At 45.4% G+C, this 15,390-nt stretch overlaps 3 protein-coding genes across 20 annotated transcripts in view; 2 read left to right on the top strand and 1 right to left on the bottom strand.

The window, feature by feature from the left end:
• The first annotated feature begins 2,337 nt into the window (after positions 1 to 2,337).
• LOC124037098 (sodium/bile acid cotransporter 4-like) lies at positions 2,338 to 5,666 on the top strand. Its single transcript, XM_046351744.1, has 3 exons — positions 2,338 to 3,021; positions 3,531 to 3,741; positions 4,539 to 5,666. The coding sequence occupies exons 1-3, from the start codon at positions 2,474 to 2,476 to the stop codon at positions 5,064 to 5,066; spliced, it is 1,287 nt and encodes a 428-aa protein (XP_046207700.1). The 5' UTR covers positions 2,338 to 2,473; the 3' UTR covers positions 5,067 to 5,666.
• A 147-nt stretch (positions 5,667 to 5,813) lies between these two features.
• Positions 5,814 to 7,408, top strand: LOC124037099 (zygote arrest protein 1-like). Its single transcript, XM_046351745.1, has 4 exons — positions 5,814 to 6,553; positions 6,710 to 6,802; positions 6,892 to 6,966; positions 7,074 to 7,408. The coding sequence occupies exons 1-4, from the start codon at positions 5,864 to 5,866 to the stop codon at positions 7,215 to 7,217; spliced, it is 1,002 nt and encodes a 333-aa protein (XP_046207701.1). The 5' UTR covers positions 5,814 to 5,863; the 3' UTR covers positions 7,218 to 7,408.
• Positions 7,409 to 7,668: 260 nt separating this feature from the next.
• Positions 7,669 to 15,390, bottom strand: part of LOC124037843 (protein furry homolog-like) — a 91,351-nt gene continuing 83,629 nt past the window's right edge. For 14 of the 18 annotated variants that reach the window (XM_046352988.1, XM_046352982.1, XM_046352980.1 and 11 more), the window contains 4 exons: positions 14,164 to 14,181; positions 10,994 to 11,104; positions 9,737 to 9,930; positions 7,669 to 9,615 (listed from right to left, as the gene is read on the bottom strand). In XM_046352988.1, coding sequence (XP_046208944.1) covers positions 9,372 to 9,615; positions 9,737 to 9,930; positions 10,994 to 11,104; positions 14,164 to 14,181 — 567 coding nt within the window. In that variant the 3' untranslated portion in view covers positions 7,669 to 9,371. The remainder of the gene's footprint in view (positions 9,616 to 9,736; positions 9,931 to 10,993; positions 11,105 to 14,163; positions 14,182 to 15,390) is intronic. The other 4 variants (XM_046352984.1, XM_046352983.1, XM_046352975.1 and 1 more) reach the window with 1 other exon arrangement.

Below are 15,390 nucleotides of genomic sequence, written 5' to 3' on the forward strand. Positions count from 1 at the left end.
AACCAGAACTTTAAGATAAATAAAGGGGGCATATAAGTGGACAATGAAAGCTCTTACAATATTTGATGATTACATTTATCTAAAACAGGCTATAGACTACATGTGCACTACCAAGTCAGAACAGGACTCTAAGTTATTTATAGGGAAATGGACCAAATTATTAGGGTGAGGCACATGGGCTAATAACAGCTTACTACACAACATACACTTGGTATTACTTTCAAGCTACAGTATGCATATATCCTTGGCATATTACATCATTTATGCAAGACATTTGGATTTATGCAAGACATTTGGATTCCCTTTGTGCTGTGTTCGTTTGAACAGGAAGGTGATGCAAACTTTGTCATCCAAGTCTGGCATTCTCTGGATTTATGGTGCTTTCAAGACAACTGGGAACTCAATAAAAAAGCAAAGTTGAATCATAATGTCATGGATCTTCAGGTCGGAGCTCTAGAAAGAGGTCAGAGTTTTATTTTTATTTTTTACACCTTTTTCTCCCCAATATCGTGGTATCCAATTGGTAGTTACAGCCTTGTCTCATTGCTGCACTCCCGTACGGACTCGGGAGAGGCGAAGGTCAAGAGTCATGCTTCTTCCGAAACACAACCCAACCAAGCCGCACTGCTTCATGACAATGCCCACTTAACCTGGAAGCCAGCCGCTCCAATGTGTGAGAGGAAACACCATGCACCTGTCGACCATGTCAGCGTGCACTACGCGCGGCCCGCCACAGGAGTCACCAAACCCTCCCCTAACCTGGACAATGCTGGGCCAATTGTGCTCTGCCCCATGGGTCTCCTGGTCTCGGCCTGCTGTGACAAAGCCTGGACTCGGACCCAGAATCTCTAGCGGCACAGCTAGCACTGCAATGCAGTGCCTTAGACCACTAAGCCACTCGGGAGGCGAGGTCAGAGTTGCCGAGTTGGAATTCTGAGTTGGATGACTGTTCAAAACGTGTTTTCCTCAGTCAGAGCTCGCTTTTTTCCAAGTTCCCATTTGTCTTGGACTCACTGGAGTTTGAGATTTACCCAGTTTCCAGTTGTTTTGAATGAGGCTGCCCCACCACCACAGAAAACACCGGGTTAGGCTGAAACGCCAACATTTCGGAGCTGCCTTACTCTTTGTTTGCTGCATTTTTAACTCAATGATTTTAAAAAGTACATGGTTTGCAAACTGATATGTGACACATATTAATGTCAAAATAACATGCAAAACATGTATATATATATATATATATATATATATATATATATATATATGTGTATATATATGTATATATATATATATATATGTGTATATATATTTATATATATATTTTTTTTTCTTCCCCCACCTGCACTGAATGACGGGTCGTCACTGCTGCCACGTTAATTCTCATAATCTGCTATGTTAATTCTCCTAACCGCCCACATTAATTATCCTAACCGGTTTAACTAAAACACTACAAGAAACCGCAAGCAGCCACACAAAACTGTCTTGAGTGGCAACCAATCTGCCCAATTAGCTGTTATGTTTCCATACACCCACTTATATTGATCCTGCAATTTATTTCGCACGCCCACTTTCAGACACCACATTACCCACGCTGGATTGATTTAGCGGGGAAAGATGGTCCTCTCTAACCGGGAATTGTCATTTAATTAATGGTTTCATTCGTGTAATGGCATGACTTGGAAGTGGCCAGTATGAAAACAGCAGGTCAGTCCGATTCAGAAAGATCTGTGAGATAACGCCTACAAATAACTCTGTGAGACGTACGCAGGTTTATGGTGATTTAGTTCAAAACTGTCAATCCAATTCACGAAAGATAGAAAGAGCACAGAGAAGAAAAGAAACGTGCCCGCGGTTAATGGATGTATATAAAGAGCGTCCCAGTTTCCCTGTTTGCCTACTCAACCTAAACATTTCAAGTCATTAGAACTGTGCGCTTGTCACAGTAAACTACAGCCAGGCACTTATTCAAAATATGGATGCATTGTTCGAAAGTAATATTACCCAAAGTAGGTGTTCCAACCCGATACATATCTTAATACACTATAACACATTAGAGAAAACTGTGAGTGATATCAATTTTCCAATGCGATGAATAAAGGCGTTTTCTCCTGTGCACGAGCTCAAGATAAAAGCCTGCAGGGGTGATCGAGCCCATCACCCCTGATATGAATTCTCCAGAGATGATGAGCAGACTCCGCCGCCTTGAGCAACTTGCGTCTTTCTGGAATGCTGGCGCGCGTGTCAGCTGTGAGCCAATCCGTGGCCCCAAACGTCACTATGTGGGTCTCATGGTCTGTGTTTAAAACGGAGAAATGCTCTGATGCACCGCATTCTCTAACCCTTTGAGCCTCGAGTTTATTCCTCTGTCATTGGTGACAGCGCGCAATGACGATGCACCGCTAGGGGACCACAGTTTACGCACTGACACCTTCAGGTGGACACCGACTGTGGAGAGCATCTGTACCCTGGTAAGGCGATGGAGAAACCAAGTGTAGTGGTCACTGATGTTCCAACTGCTGGCCTAACAGAATTCCTCAACTTCACCATGAATGACACCATCTCCCGACTCTACGAAGGGTTCACAGATGAGCTCGCCATGACAGAATTACGCGTAACGAACGACCCGGTATCTCTGAAAGTCAACACTCTAAGGACTGCGTTTGCTGCTGGGCTTCGGGCTAAGCTGCCACCGACGGAACCTGCTCACTTGGTGGTTGCTTTTTGGGATTCCCCGCTAAGTCACGGAATCAATGTGTTTGTAGGGATTGTCTTGTGCTTCACCATGCTGGGCCTTGGGTGTACGGTAGATGTGAGTCAGCTTGGGGAACATATCCGCAGACCCATCGGGGTTCTGCTGGCGCTAGTGTGCCAGTTTGTTATCATGCCCCTGGTCGCCTTCCTGCTTGCTTTGGCATTCTCTCTCGACGATGTGGCGGCTATGGCCGTGCTACTGTGTGGCTGCTGTCCAGGAGGAAACCTATCCAACATCATGTCGTTATTAGTGAACGGGGAGATGAATTTGAGGTAACTAAAGGAACGAATACAACTATCTCCCACCTTTCCAAGTGGACTATAACACGCAAATAAAATGATCTCAATTTATAGCCTACTTGGATGAATGGAAACCTAAACCTATATTCATTGATATATTGTCTGATATTGAACTTTATTCACGATGCCTATAACTCGAAGTTTAGGCACACGTAGGCTATTACTTGAATTTTACGCATATTGGTAGAATTTTACGCATGACAATTCAAATGAAATTTTACGCACATTCGTATCTCCAGCATAGCATACTGTTGGGACTTGTGGTCCAGATTTTCAAAAAAGATGGATTTGAACACATCTTCATTTATTAAATAGAACATGATGCCATTATTTGAGGATTATTTGAGGACCCATCATTTAATATTTGTCCACCATTCTAAAACGTAACACAAACCAGACACAATGTACTGGTCACTCTGCTTTTGGGGGCTCGAATAAAGTTAATGTGATGGTGTGATTCACTTTTGTCTTTCTGTTTTCAGCATCATCATGACCATTTCCTCCACGGTCCTAGCGCTGGTTCTGATGCCTCTATGTCTGTGGATATATAGCCGCGCCTGGATCAACACCCCGGTGGTCAACCTGATGCCGTTCGGCGCGATCATCCTCACCCTCTGTAGCACTCTCATCCCAATTGGCCTGGGGGTCGTGCTGCGGTACCGTTACAACCGGGCGGCGGACATCGTTTTAAAGGTATACAGGGTCCGGTATAGAGGAAGGTTTAGAGATGACTGGTTCATTGTGAGATTGAGAGCACTTGGCACATACTTTAGACAGACAGTGAAAAGCTGGTTTGTTATATTCCTCTGCCCTTTTCCTTTTTATAGTTTAGTTTAGAAATATGATATTACACGAAGTTCATCAATAAAATGTATTAGACCTAGGTACTATATAAAGAATACAAATGTAAGATTACCTCAATTACTTCCTGATTCTAGGTGTTACATTAAGAATGACATACAAGACTAAAATAGTACATTTTATGATTAAACAGGGTAGTTTTGCGAGTAAAATAAATCAACATTTTTGTAAAAGTCAATTGTGGATATTTTGACTTTATAATCACTAGTGTGACATTGTACCCATTGAGTCATTTTTCATGTCTAGCTCTTAGTGCCGACAAAAGCCTGCCCACATTGCACAGTGACATCAGAGGCAGAGTACTGTCAGGGAGAGCCCCTCTGCCCCTCCCTTTCAGACGAATGTATCTAAAGGCCGCTCAGACGGGAGAGGGAGGGGCACGAGATGTGTGACAGAGTCAGAACTGGATGATAGATCCACAGAGAGGAAAGGATGGCAAGAAACAACATCCATTCAAGTGGACCTCGCTCCCCTGTGGCTTTCCCTTGCTCCTTAATAATACTGGTTCTGTTTGAATGTCCTGAAAATGCGTCCATTGTTTCTTCCCTCTACCCTTCTAAAACAACCTGGATGTAGAGAACGTCGCTGTCATAAAACCTGTGTTGATTCCGTGCTGTTTGTTTCCCCAGTTGTCTCTGTGGTCTCTGCTGGTGACCCTGGTGATGCTGTTCATCATGACGGGGGCCATGTTGGGGCCAGAGCTGCTGGCCACCATCCCTCCGTCTGTCTATGTGGTGGCTGTCCTGATGCCTGCCTGTGGCTACGCTGCAGGCTACGGCCTGGCCACCCTCTTCGATCTCCCGCCCAACATCCGCAGGACCGTGTCCCTGGAGACCGGGTGCCAGAACGTGCAGCTCTGCACAGCCATCCTGAAGATGGCCTTTCCACCACAGCTGATGGGGGGCATGTATATGTTCCCTCTGCTCTACGCCCTCTTCCAGGCCGCCGAGGCCGGCATCATCATCCTGGCCTACCGGATGTACAGGAAAGAGGTTCTACACAAACCGGACACAATCCCAACAGGGGACAACAGAGATATTGGATATAATAGGTTTGAAGACGAGGATATGGGCTTTGACACTTCTTACGGGGCGGTCACCACGAGTGACCCAAATCTCATCATGCTGGAGCCTTGTCCGGACTCTACTCCTGTTTAGTGCGCATGAGACGACGACGGAGTGGCGCATAAAGACATTCAGGTCCGCTCATGACGTCACTATCAAAAAAAATCCCGGCGGGCAGAAACTCTATGGGTGTGTCTCATGACAGGACAGAAGACTGCAACTATTTATGAAGTGAGAGAATGACACAAAATATATATTGAAGCAATTCATAAGACCATAAAAACAATTATGAACAGGTTCATAGAGGTAAAAAAACACATCTGAGCTGACTTCAACATCTTGTGTATGAATCAAAATGGCTGTGAAAATGGATTTCATAAAATATATTCATCCACTCTCGCATCACTGATGCAGGACAACAGCGGTTTACCAAATGTATCATCTCACTTGCTTGTAAAGTCAAACATGATCATGAGCTACATAGCTAACATTGTCAATGGCTGTTTTGCATTCAAAGCAAGTATTCAAGTCGAAGGGTACATGTTTTGGTGCCTATGGTTTCAGTTCAAGAATAAAAATCATGCAGTACAATTCTTCAACAAAACCTAACTACTCCATATCACCATATATGTACGGTGACAACCCGTTTGTAAAATATACAATTGTGTATATGTTTATCAATGTATATTAAAATATATATGATATAGGAAAAATAAAATATCTACTGACACTTCTGCATTCTGTAATCTTGCGGAGTTCCGTTATATTTGCGGATTGGTCTTGGAGGCCAATTTAGGAGGACTGCCACACCTGCGTACAATTAATGAAATCGTGTCTCGTCAATCTATTTAAATCGGTAAACCAAATAACCCAAGTTGGCTAAGAAAAAAATGGCTACATATGTAGACGAGTCGATCGACAGTTATTCCTATTCATCTTACAACCCTTATTCTGGCAGGTATCCCAAACCAAAAGGTGCGGGCTGGAGAAACAATTATTTGGCCAACTATGTGGCTACAGAGGACTATTTTGATAACCACCAGCGCGCGCAACTTAAATCAATCTTGTCTCAAATAAACCCCAATCTTACACCGAGGCTACGAAAAGCAAATACTAAAGATGTCGCTGTGCAGGTCAACCCGAAGAAGGATGTCTCCGTGCAGTGTTCCCTCGGCCCAAGGACTCTCATGACCGGAAAGCGAGACGTTTTGCGCAAGAGGAAACAGGAGGCCCAGGCACCCGGTAGCCCTGCGGGTAGTCCAGGCAGCTCCGTGGGAGGCGTGCTCTACCCTCGCACACTGGCCGTCTACTCGCCTGTCGCTTCTAGGAGACTTGCATATTTTCTAGAAGACGACAAAGGGGGACCGAGTGAAGCACAGACCGTTGACCCACCTGAAACCGTGAAGGCCGGGAAAAAGAATAAAGGCGAAAAGTCTGCAGAGGACAGAACAGAAAAGGCAAAGGACGAAAAGACTGGGCCAGGTAAAAAAACTAGTAAGAAGACTGACCGGTCAGTTACGACCGAGGATGTCAAAGCCGATCAGGATGGATCGGAAGTCAAGACCCGCGTGAGGTTTCAGGTGAGCCCCAAACGCTGACGGTAGTTTAGTCGGCCAGTCTGAAAGACTCAAAACAAACATTTGACATGAGTAATTTTAAAGGTGGCTGTGTAGTGGCCGTCTAGACCAAGATGCTCTATGTAATTCGCATTTTGACTTGACTCGATGCCTTCCTAGTTTCTGGAGCAGAAGTATGGGTACTATCACTGCAGAGACTGCAACCTGCGTTGGGAGAGCGCATATGTTTGGTGCGTCCAAGGAACGAGCAAGGTATAGTAAACTGGTCCATTCAATCCCTGGCGTATGACTACTGCTGCTACACTGGTAGTGCCTCTTATCAAGTGCTGTCTCCGTTTCAGGTCTACTTCAAGCAGTTCTGTAGAACGTGCCAGAAGTCCTTCAATCCTTACCGGGTCGAGAACATCACCTGCCAGGTTAAGGATCTAGGCTTCTGTACTATACTGTGCATTGTTAAACTGACAAATCATGACTTGACACTAAACTTGGGTCCTCCACTTAACCATGTCCTCTGTCTCCACAGACTTGCAACAAGTCACGCTGTGTGTGCGAAGTGACCCCTCGCCACATTGACCCCAAACGCCCCCACAGACAGGATCTGTGTGGCAGGTGTAAGGGCAAGCGGCTCTCCTGTGACCGCACCTTCAGTTTCAAATACATCATCTAGCAGGAACCTGCACATGAACTGTCACATCTAAGTCCTGCAGCCCAGAGAAGCCCCTGTTTAAAGAGGCTCTGGGCTGGAGGAGAATACTTTTGGATTTCATTATTTTCTGTTATGCCTTTATTTTCATTATGATAGTGATTGCAGGAAAACACTTCTGAATGTGAAATAAAGTGGCAATACTCAGCAGTCTACATTCTCTTGCATTTTTCTCTCCCTGTCTAGCATGGCGTGTCAGTGGTTCAGACGCTAATCACTATGCACATGACCTGTTTACTGAGGATGGCCTGACTAGCCAGCCATTCATTGAGTGCGGTTACTGGAGCTTAATGCAGATGTAATTTTATAGGATTGTCTGGTCTCATTAACATGGACTTGTTCTTAGTGTTATTTCCATTGAAAAGTCAAACCTGTCTGCAATGGGCCTTTAAATAACAATAGTCTGAAACATTCATATGGTCAAGTTTTTATTTATCCAGAGAGAAGGCTTGGTATGTGAGATGACAAAAGTATATTGGTAATGCATCCCTACAATTAAACAATTTTCCAGGAAAATCTGTTAAATAACTAAAATCAGCATTCAAATGCAACAGACGAGTTCTGTGAGGAATGAGTACAGTGATCGTTTACAATGTGCCATGACAAGTTTCCTGCAACACTGACATCAAGCAGTGCCTTTTCAGAAGCATAAGCAGAGCCTTAATGGCAGTTTCCCCTCAGAACACAGGGCCGTGGCACACCATCAGTGCAGCTGTGCGCAGCCAACATGGATGAACACAGGGCCGTGGTACACCATCAGTGCAGCTGTGTGCAGCCAACATGGATAAACACATTTCCCCTCATGTCTTTTTAGAGGAGCCTGTTCCAGGGCCAACATGGAGATCACAGTGGAGAGAAGGAATGCATAGGACTGGGCTTGGTTGGGCTGTGGCAGTCCAACAGGAAGCAGAATCTATGCTAGCTAGCGCCTTTAACCAGTTCCAATTTACTCTGACCCACAATCCCAGCCAGGCAGGCCAATCTTTGGGAAATGTTAAAGTTCGTGTGACAGGATTATAATAGTGGAGTGGGTCATTAGTGACTCAATATCAGCTATCTTTCTCACATCAGATTCATATATCCTATTCGGATTAACAGTGCAACAAAAGTACAAGGGGAAAACTGGTTTTACATTTTCTAAAATATATACAGAGTAAAATAAGTTAGATGTTTACATAATGAGTTGTAGCCAGTCTGCACTTCTGTGCAATTATATGCATTTGTGTATACAAGAATATATACCACACAGCCTAAAGTCTCTACAGGCAGCTACTTATTTGGTTACAGAGTGAGTTTCATTAGAAGACCTGCTGAAGATGATGCTAGTCTCCAACGCAGGTGAATAAACAGATCAATTTATCTTTTTCCAGTCCCTAAGGGAAGGGGGACATAGCTCCCCTAGGATTACAATTACATGTTAAATACCCTAAAATTTACAACCTAGGATGTTAGCTCTAATAAAAAATAGTACATTTCTCAAAAAATATTATTGCAGTGCTTCTCTCTTTCAAGCATGCTTTTGAAAACTTTTTTTTTCCTTTGTTTTTGTGTTTGTTTATGAATCTTGACAAGGACTGCCCTGTCCTCTCACAAAGCCATCCGGTTTCCTTCCGGACCGACTCCCAAGGCGCCCATGCTCCAACTCCTCTGCTACAAGAACACCCCATCTCCCTGACCGAACCTCAAACCCCAACCAGTCTCCTGACTGGGGCTGAGGAGGCAACTGGCCAATATGGGAGACCCATCAGGTAATTTCCGCCAAAACGCTTCCAGTTTAGCATCATCATCCCCATTGTCTCCTTCCTACTTCTCGCTCCTGGGCCAGTCTTCACCAGTCACATAATACCCCAACTTATTGCAGCTGAATTTGGCAAGGTGGCTTATTCTGGGAAAACAGATACGAGCTTTTAAAGTATTTTATATATGTAATATATATATTAATATGAGTCACAGCTATTCCCACACATCCTTTAGCCCTTATTAGGTGGAGTCTCTTCTGTCCTCCCCAAAAACACCTCACTGTCTCCCCAGCCTCCAGAGCAGATGGAAGCTGTGAGTGGTACAGGAGAGGTCTACTGCAGTCCAGTCTAGACTAGTCCAGTCTTTGGGCCTGAAGGCTCACAGTCCAGTGCTGACCACTGTGGTCTGGGGGGCCTGGCAGGTTTGGGCCTGGCTCAGAGCCTCTCTGATCTGCAGGTTGAGCTCCATGAGGCGCCCGCTGGCCTGGGACAGGTCCCTGCTGGGCCCCACCACTGCCAGGCAGCCTGTCTGGCCCAGCGTCTGGTGACGGAAGTAGATGTGCAGGAGTGTCTGGACCGCGTCGTCTGACTCGTTCCCAAAGATGTCGTTAGGCCACAGAGACCTAGTGGAGGAGAGGGAGGAGGAAGAGAGCATCAGGACAGAAGTCTAGACGCATGCCTGTGTAGTCTATACATCGAGGAATAGGTGTAGGGTAGAAAAGATGTAGTCCTTTGTTTCTTTACCTGAAGGTTTTGACCTGTGTGAGGGCAGAGCCGAAGTCTCTGGCTCTCAGGGTCTCAATCAGTGATTGGATGGCTGTCTCCGTACTGGTCTGGGAGGCATCCGACACGCCCACATCCTCCTGTCCATCAACCCCCGACTCCACCTGCTTCAAACAGCTCTCAAGGATGGCCAGCTCTTCTGACATGTTGGTCACCTTGGAGACACACAAAAAAAGGTCAGATAACCACAGAGATAATCTCACGTGTATTCGGGCACGTGCAAGACTTGTCTAGAAAGTCAATGAAGCAATGCAATTAGTATTGATGTGATTAATTGAAATATCTGACCTCATCTCTCCATGTGAGAAATGATTCACTCTCATTCAGGGGATTTAATGAGATTTATCTCCAGTAAAAAGCCATAAGACAGCAGGGCTAGACAGCGGCAGAACCACTAGATAGGGACTGAGAGAGTGCCTGACTGTCACTATGTCTGAGTGCTTGTATGTCTGGTCGCCAAAATTGTGTGCGAGCGCGTGAGAGAAAGAGCATATACGTGGAGGTATCTTGGAGAATGTTTAGATCTTTTCTCCGGGGCACATTTGTACATTGTCATCTACAAAAGCGGCTCATGACTTTTACAGATCGACTTTTGCCGTTACAGTATCTTTCATTCCAAAAAGCATAAGCTTGCCCATTCACCCACTGAATGGCAGGCACACACAATCCAGTCTCATCCCCTTCATCTACACTGATTGGAGTGGATTTACAAAGTGACATCAATAAGAGATCATAGCTTTAACTTGAATTTACCTGGTCAGTCTGTCATGGAAAGAGCAGGTGTTCCTAATGTTTTCTACACTCAGTGTATATACACAGGAAGCAAGTAAGTTTAATTGAGCGTGTGCGTTGTCACTGCTTGTTTTCCTTTCAGGGAAGATGTGGGAAAATGCAGGGGGCCTCAATGTCTCAAGCTTTCCTGAAACCAACCTGAAGTACAACTAAAGAGCTCATTGGGGAAGGGAAATCAACGAACACACCCTCTCTGTGTTGACCTAGCACACACAATGGTGCGTGTGACGTGAAACACTCCAAGTGTGCTTGAGTGGGTGACGAGCGAGGTTTCTTTTTGGCATGTAAATAAATGACAACTAACCCCTATTAACACAGCCTAGAACTGTATTCATGCTGCCCTTCTGTACCACCCACATGGAGTGTCCCACCACACAGGCCCTGTTGAGTAAAGTGTTTGGGGGCAAACCCCTTGCTCTGTCTCACCTCTGCCTCTCTCTTGATGGTGTCCACATGACTGATGAGTTTGCAGTAGGCCTGGAAGAGCAGCAGCAGCTGGAAGTGCAGTTTGTAGAGCCTGCGACACAGCTCCAGCTCCTACAGAGAGAGAGCAGACAGTAACACACCAGCCACACCAGGTCATAATGGTCACATGATCAGACGGACGGATATCCTGGGTTAGAGACTAACGGGAGAGGAGATGAAAGGGTTAACAAGGCACGGAGCGACGTCCCTACAGCAGGGGTCTCCAACCTTTTCTACCATGAGTTACTTAAAAAAAACATTTAAACGTTGCAAGCTACTTATTTTGAGCTTTCAAATAGGCACTTTCTCCCCCCGCAACTCTTCCCTGAGTCCTTAGTGTACAAGAAAAAGTAGTGCGCGGTGTTCTGTCAATACACCTTTGGAGTATAAACAACTCCACGACGGGCCCTATAAAATCTGTGATTTCTTTCCCAAATTATGTTTTCAGTTTTATTTTCTCTCATACATACATACATACATACATACATACATACATACATACATACATACATACATACATACATACATACATACATACATACATACATACATACATACATACATACATACATACATACATACATACATACATACATACATACATATATATTTCCCCCACTCTTAAATTGATGTTCTGCATCGATGCCAATGCTTAAATCACAACAGAAGACTTTTTTGGGAGGGTCTGAAAAAAAAAAAAAAAAAGGTGTAATTCCCCTTTACTTGCGCACCTGGCCCTTTACTTGCGCACCTGGTGTGATTTCTAATGTGCCAGTCTAGTGATGGTTCTGTACTACTGCTGCTGCTCATTTCATGACAATGTTTGCAAATAACAGATACAAATGATATACAGTACTTCCTGATATACTTATGCCAGACAAGCCTACTTTGCAGATAACATTTAATTGAGACATTTTTGGGGGAAGTATTTGTCAACCCACGAGACGTGCCACATCAACTAGCTAAACGCAGAGTGATAGACAAACTCCCGCACCACAAAGAAAGGGGCAATATTGCTGGAACTTAATTGGCAGATAGAGTTAGGTTTGGCTTTTCAAGCCAATAGTAGCTAACCAGGGGTGGGACAATGTCAATGTTGCGTTGATTAGATAGTAGCTGGGAGCTTGCGGTGTCTGATACTACTGAGATTTGATTATGACAGTTTGCGGCAGGACGCGTGGAAATCACATGTATCAAAAGTATGTGGACACCTGCTCGTTGAACAGCTCATTGCAAAATCATGGGCATTAAAATAGAGTTGGTCCCCCCTTTGCTCCAATAACAGCCTTCACTCTTCTGGGAAGGGTTTCCACTAGATGTTGGAACATTGCTGCGGGGACTTGCTTCCATTCAGCCACAAGAGTATTAGTGAGGACGGGCACTGATGTTGGGAGATTAGGCCTGGCTCGCAGTCTGTATTCCAATTCATCCCAAACGTGTTAGATGGGGTTGAGGTCAAGGCTCTGTGTAGGCCAGACAAGTTCTTCCACACCAGTCTAGACAAGCCATGCCTGTATGGTCCTCGCTTTGTGCACAGGGGCATTGTCATGCTGTTGCCACAAAGTTGGAAGCACAGAATCATCTAGAATGTCACTGTGTGCTGTAGCTTTAAATTTCCCTTCACTGGAACTAAGGGGCCTGAACCATGAAAAACAGCCCCAGACCATTATTCCTCCTCCACCAAACTTAACAGAGGGCACTATGCATTTGGGCAGGTTCCATTCTCCTGGCATCTGCCAAACCTTGATTTGTCAGTTGGCCTGCCAGATGGTAAAGCGTGACTCATCACTCCAGAGAACGCGTTTCCACTGCTCCAGAGTCCAATTGCGGCGAGCTTTACACAACTCCAGCCAACGCTTGGCATTGCACATGGTGATCTTAGACTCGTGTGCGGATGCTCGGCCATGGAAACCCATTTCATGAAGCTCCCGACGAACCGTTATTGTACTGCCGTTGCTTCTAGAGGCAGTTTGCAACTGAGTACCCACAATTATTATATATTTTTTTTTACACACTACACGCTTCAGCACTCCCCTTCTGTGAGCTTGTGTGGCCTACCACTTTGCAGCTGAGCCGTTGTTGCTCCTAGACGCTTACACTTCACAATAACAGCAGTTCACAGGGGCAGCTCTAGCAGGGCAGAAATTTGACGAACTGACTTGTTGGAAAGGTGGCATTCTATGACGGTGCCACGTTGAAAGTCACTGAGCTCGTCAGTAAGGCCATTCTACTGCCAATGTTTGTCTATGGAGATTGCATGCCGATGTGCCTGATGTTATACACCTGTCAACAACGGAAGTGACTGAAATAACCGAATCAACTCATTTGAAGGGGTGTCCACATACTTTTGCATATACAGTGTACTTTCAGAATTGTTTGGTGAGCTACTCATCGGTGGGCTGTAATCGACTTGTTGGAGACCCCTGCCCTAAAGAGAACCGACGAGGCCTAGGTTACAGTCTAGCCCTATTAACTAGCTACTAACCAATCAGAGGTCGGCATCATTATTAGCCATGGAGGACTGGGTTATACAAAGACCATCACCACCTGTCTGTCACGACCTCTATGGGTAAGGTCTGTCCAACCACAGAGCTAAACCGACCAAATATGTTACTGGAATGACCAAAACATTCTCTCTAATGCAGGAAACATGGAAGAGAATGGGAATTTGAACAGATATGGAAATGGTGCAATATGCATGCAAAATGAAGGTAGACTAAACATGGCTTCACAGCTCTCTCCCCATCCTCTTCCCCTCCCTGTAACCCAGGGCAACATCCCCCTCTCAAATCAGGCAGACAACTACCACAATCATGATTTCATTTGCGCAATTTTACATCTGCTGTGTAAATCAGTAGGGATGAGGGAGGGGTTAAGACATTGACAAGATTATTCAGCCAAGGCGAAGCCAAAAGTAGAGCATATATCTGCATACATGCCAATGATGAGAAACAGTAGGCTTGGGGAAATGATTTAGATATATGAGAGAGAGGTGGAGTCAGAGTGGGAGGGCCCAGGCCTTGGTTGGTTGACGACTGCGGCAGGTACCCGCGGAGAGGGATGAGATGGTCAGTGTGTAGTCCGGACATCATGATTATATTGGAGTCTAGAATACTTAGAGAACCACTTACTGCTAGTTTTTCCATTTGCTAAGCAAGAGGGTGAGCAGGTCACAAAAACAAACAAACAAAACAGGAAGAGAGAAAGACCAAGAATTAGTGAGCCTTCACATCGCAACCCTGATACAGTGACCTGACAGACGAGGAGGGGAGGGGTAACAACCCCTCCATCATAACGCCCATTCCCAGGTCAGGGGGAGGCTTAGTCCCAACAGTGGTTCTCAGATAACACAGCACACATTAGCTGGTCTAGGATCAGTGTGTTCAAGTCAAAGCAGTGTATAAATACAGAGATGGAAAACAGAGAGCAGGATATAGACAGAGAGAGCCAAGAGGGGGAGAAGAGAGAGCCAAGAGGGGGAGAAGAGAGAGCCAAGAGGGGGAGAAGAGAGAGCCAAGAGGGGGAGAAGAGAGAGCCAAGAGGGAGAGAAGAGAGCCAAGAGGGAGAGAAGAGAGAGCCAAGAGGGGGAGAAGAGAGAGCCAAGAGGGGGAGAAGAGAGAGCCAAGAGGGAGAGAAGAGAGAGCCAAGAGGGAGAGAAGAGAGAGCCAAGAGGGAGAGAAGAGAGAGCCAAGAGGGGAGAAGAGAGAGCCAAGAGGGGGAGAAGAGTGAGCCAAGAGGGAGAGAAGAGTGAGCCAAGAGGGGAGAAGAGAGAGCCAAGAGGGGAGAAGAGAGAGCCAAGAGGGGGAGAAAAGAGAGCAATAAGTAGGAGAGCATTAAGTAGAAGAGAGCAGCGAATGAGTATGTGCCTCTGCTGATGAGAGTACAACAGAGCTTTAGTCTGTAATAGCTCATTTTTCACAGCCAAGCATGTCCTCTGACCTGAAGGGGGGGGGGGCAAGCAAAGAGGCAATAAATCTATAACCTCCAGCAGCGGTGTCAGAGTACTAAACATTATCAGGGGACAGGAGGAGACCGCACGGTAGAGGTTCTCAGCTGTCCTCAGATCAGCTACATCTACCATGATGAGCTGAAGTAATACTGGCTTCAGGACCAGTGGACAGTTCAGTAGTGATTATATCACTGAGCTTGCGGGATGTTAAAATATGGTGTTGAGGACGAGGGGAGATTAATTAGCTTTGACGCGTAAAGATTTTCTCTGAAACATTTTTTTGTTCTCAAACAGGCGTGTTTTATCATGCGTATCGACTGTTTGACTGTGTTCGAAAAGGCACTCAGACTGTCGTCACATTTCCTGAAAGACGAAAAGTTTCTGTGTTTAGATGTGTGTGGGTTAGTCA

The sequence above is a fragment of the Oncorhynchus gorbuscha genome, linkage group LG06 (genome assembly GCF_021184085.1).
Source record: "Oncorhynchus gorbuscha isolate QuinsamMale2020 ecotype Even-year linkage group LG06, OgorEven_v1.0, whole genome shotgun sequence".
NCBI lineage: Eukaryota > Metazoa > Chordata > Actinopteri > Salmoniformes > Salmonidae > Oncorhynchus > Oncorhynchus gorbuscha.

What these genes read in the sequence shown, in the direction of transcription:
- LOC124037098 (XM_046351744.1), top strand. Translation starts at nt 2,474, where the DNA reads ATGGAGAAACCAAGTGTAGTGGTCACTGATGTTCCAACTGCTGGCCTA. An exon ending in AACGGGGAGATGAATTTGAG is followed by an intron (nt 3,022 to 3,530) that starts GTAACTAAAGGA and finishes TTCTGTTTTCAG; the next exon opens with CATCATCATGACCATTTCCT. An exon ending in CGGCGGACATCGTTTTAAAG is followed by an intron (nt 3,742 to 4,538) that starts GTATACAGGGTC and finishes TTGTTTCCCCAG; the next exon opens with TTGTCTCTGTGGTCTCTGCT.
- LOC124037099 (XM_046351745.1), top strand. Translation starts at nt 5,864, where the DNA reads ATGGCTACATATGTAGACGAGTCGATCGACAGTTATTCCTATTCATCT. An exon ending in AGACCCGCGTGAGGTTTCAG is followed by an intron (nt 6,554 to 6,709) that starts GTGAGCCCCAAA and finishes ATGCCTTCCTAG; the next exon opens with TTTCTGGAGCAGAAGTATGG. An exon ending in GCGTCCAAGGAACGAGCAAG is followed by an intron (nt 6,803 to 6,891) that starts GTATAGTAAACT and finishes TCTCCGTTTCAG; the next exon opens with GTCTACTTCAAGCAGTTCTG.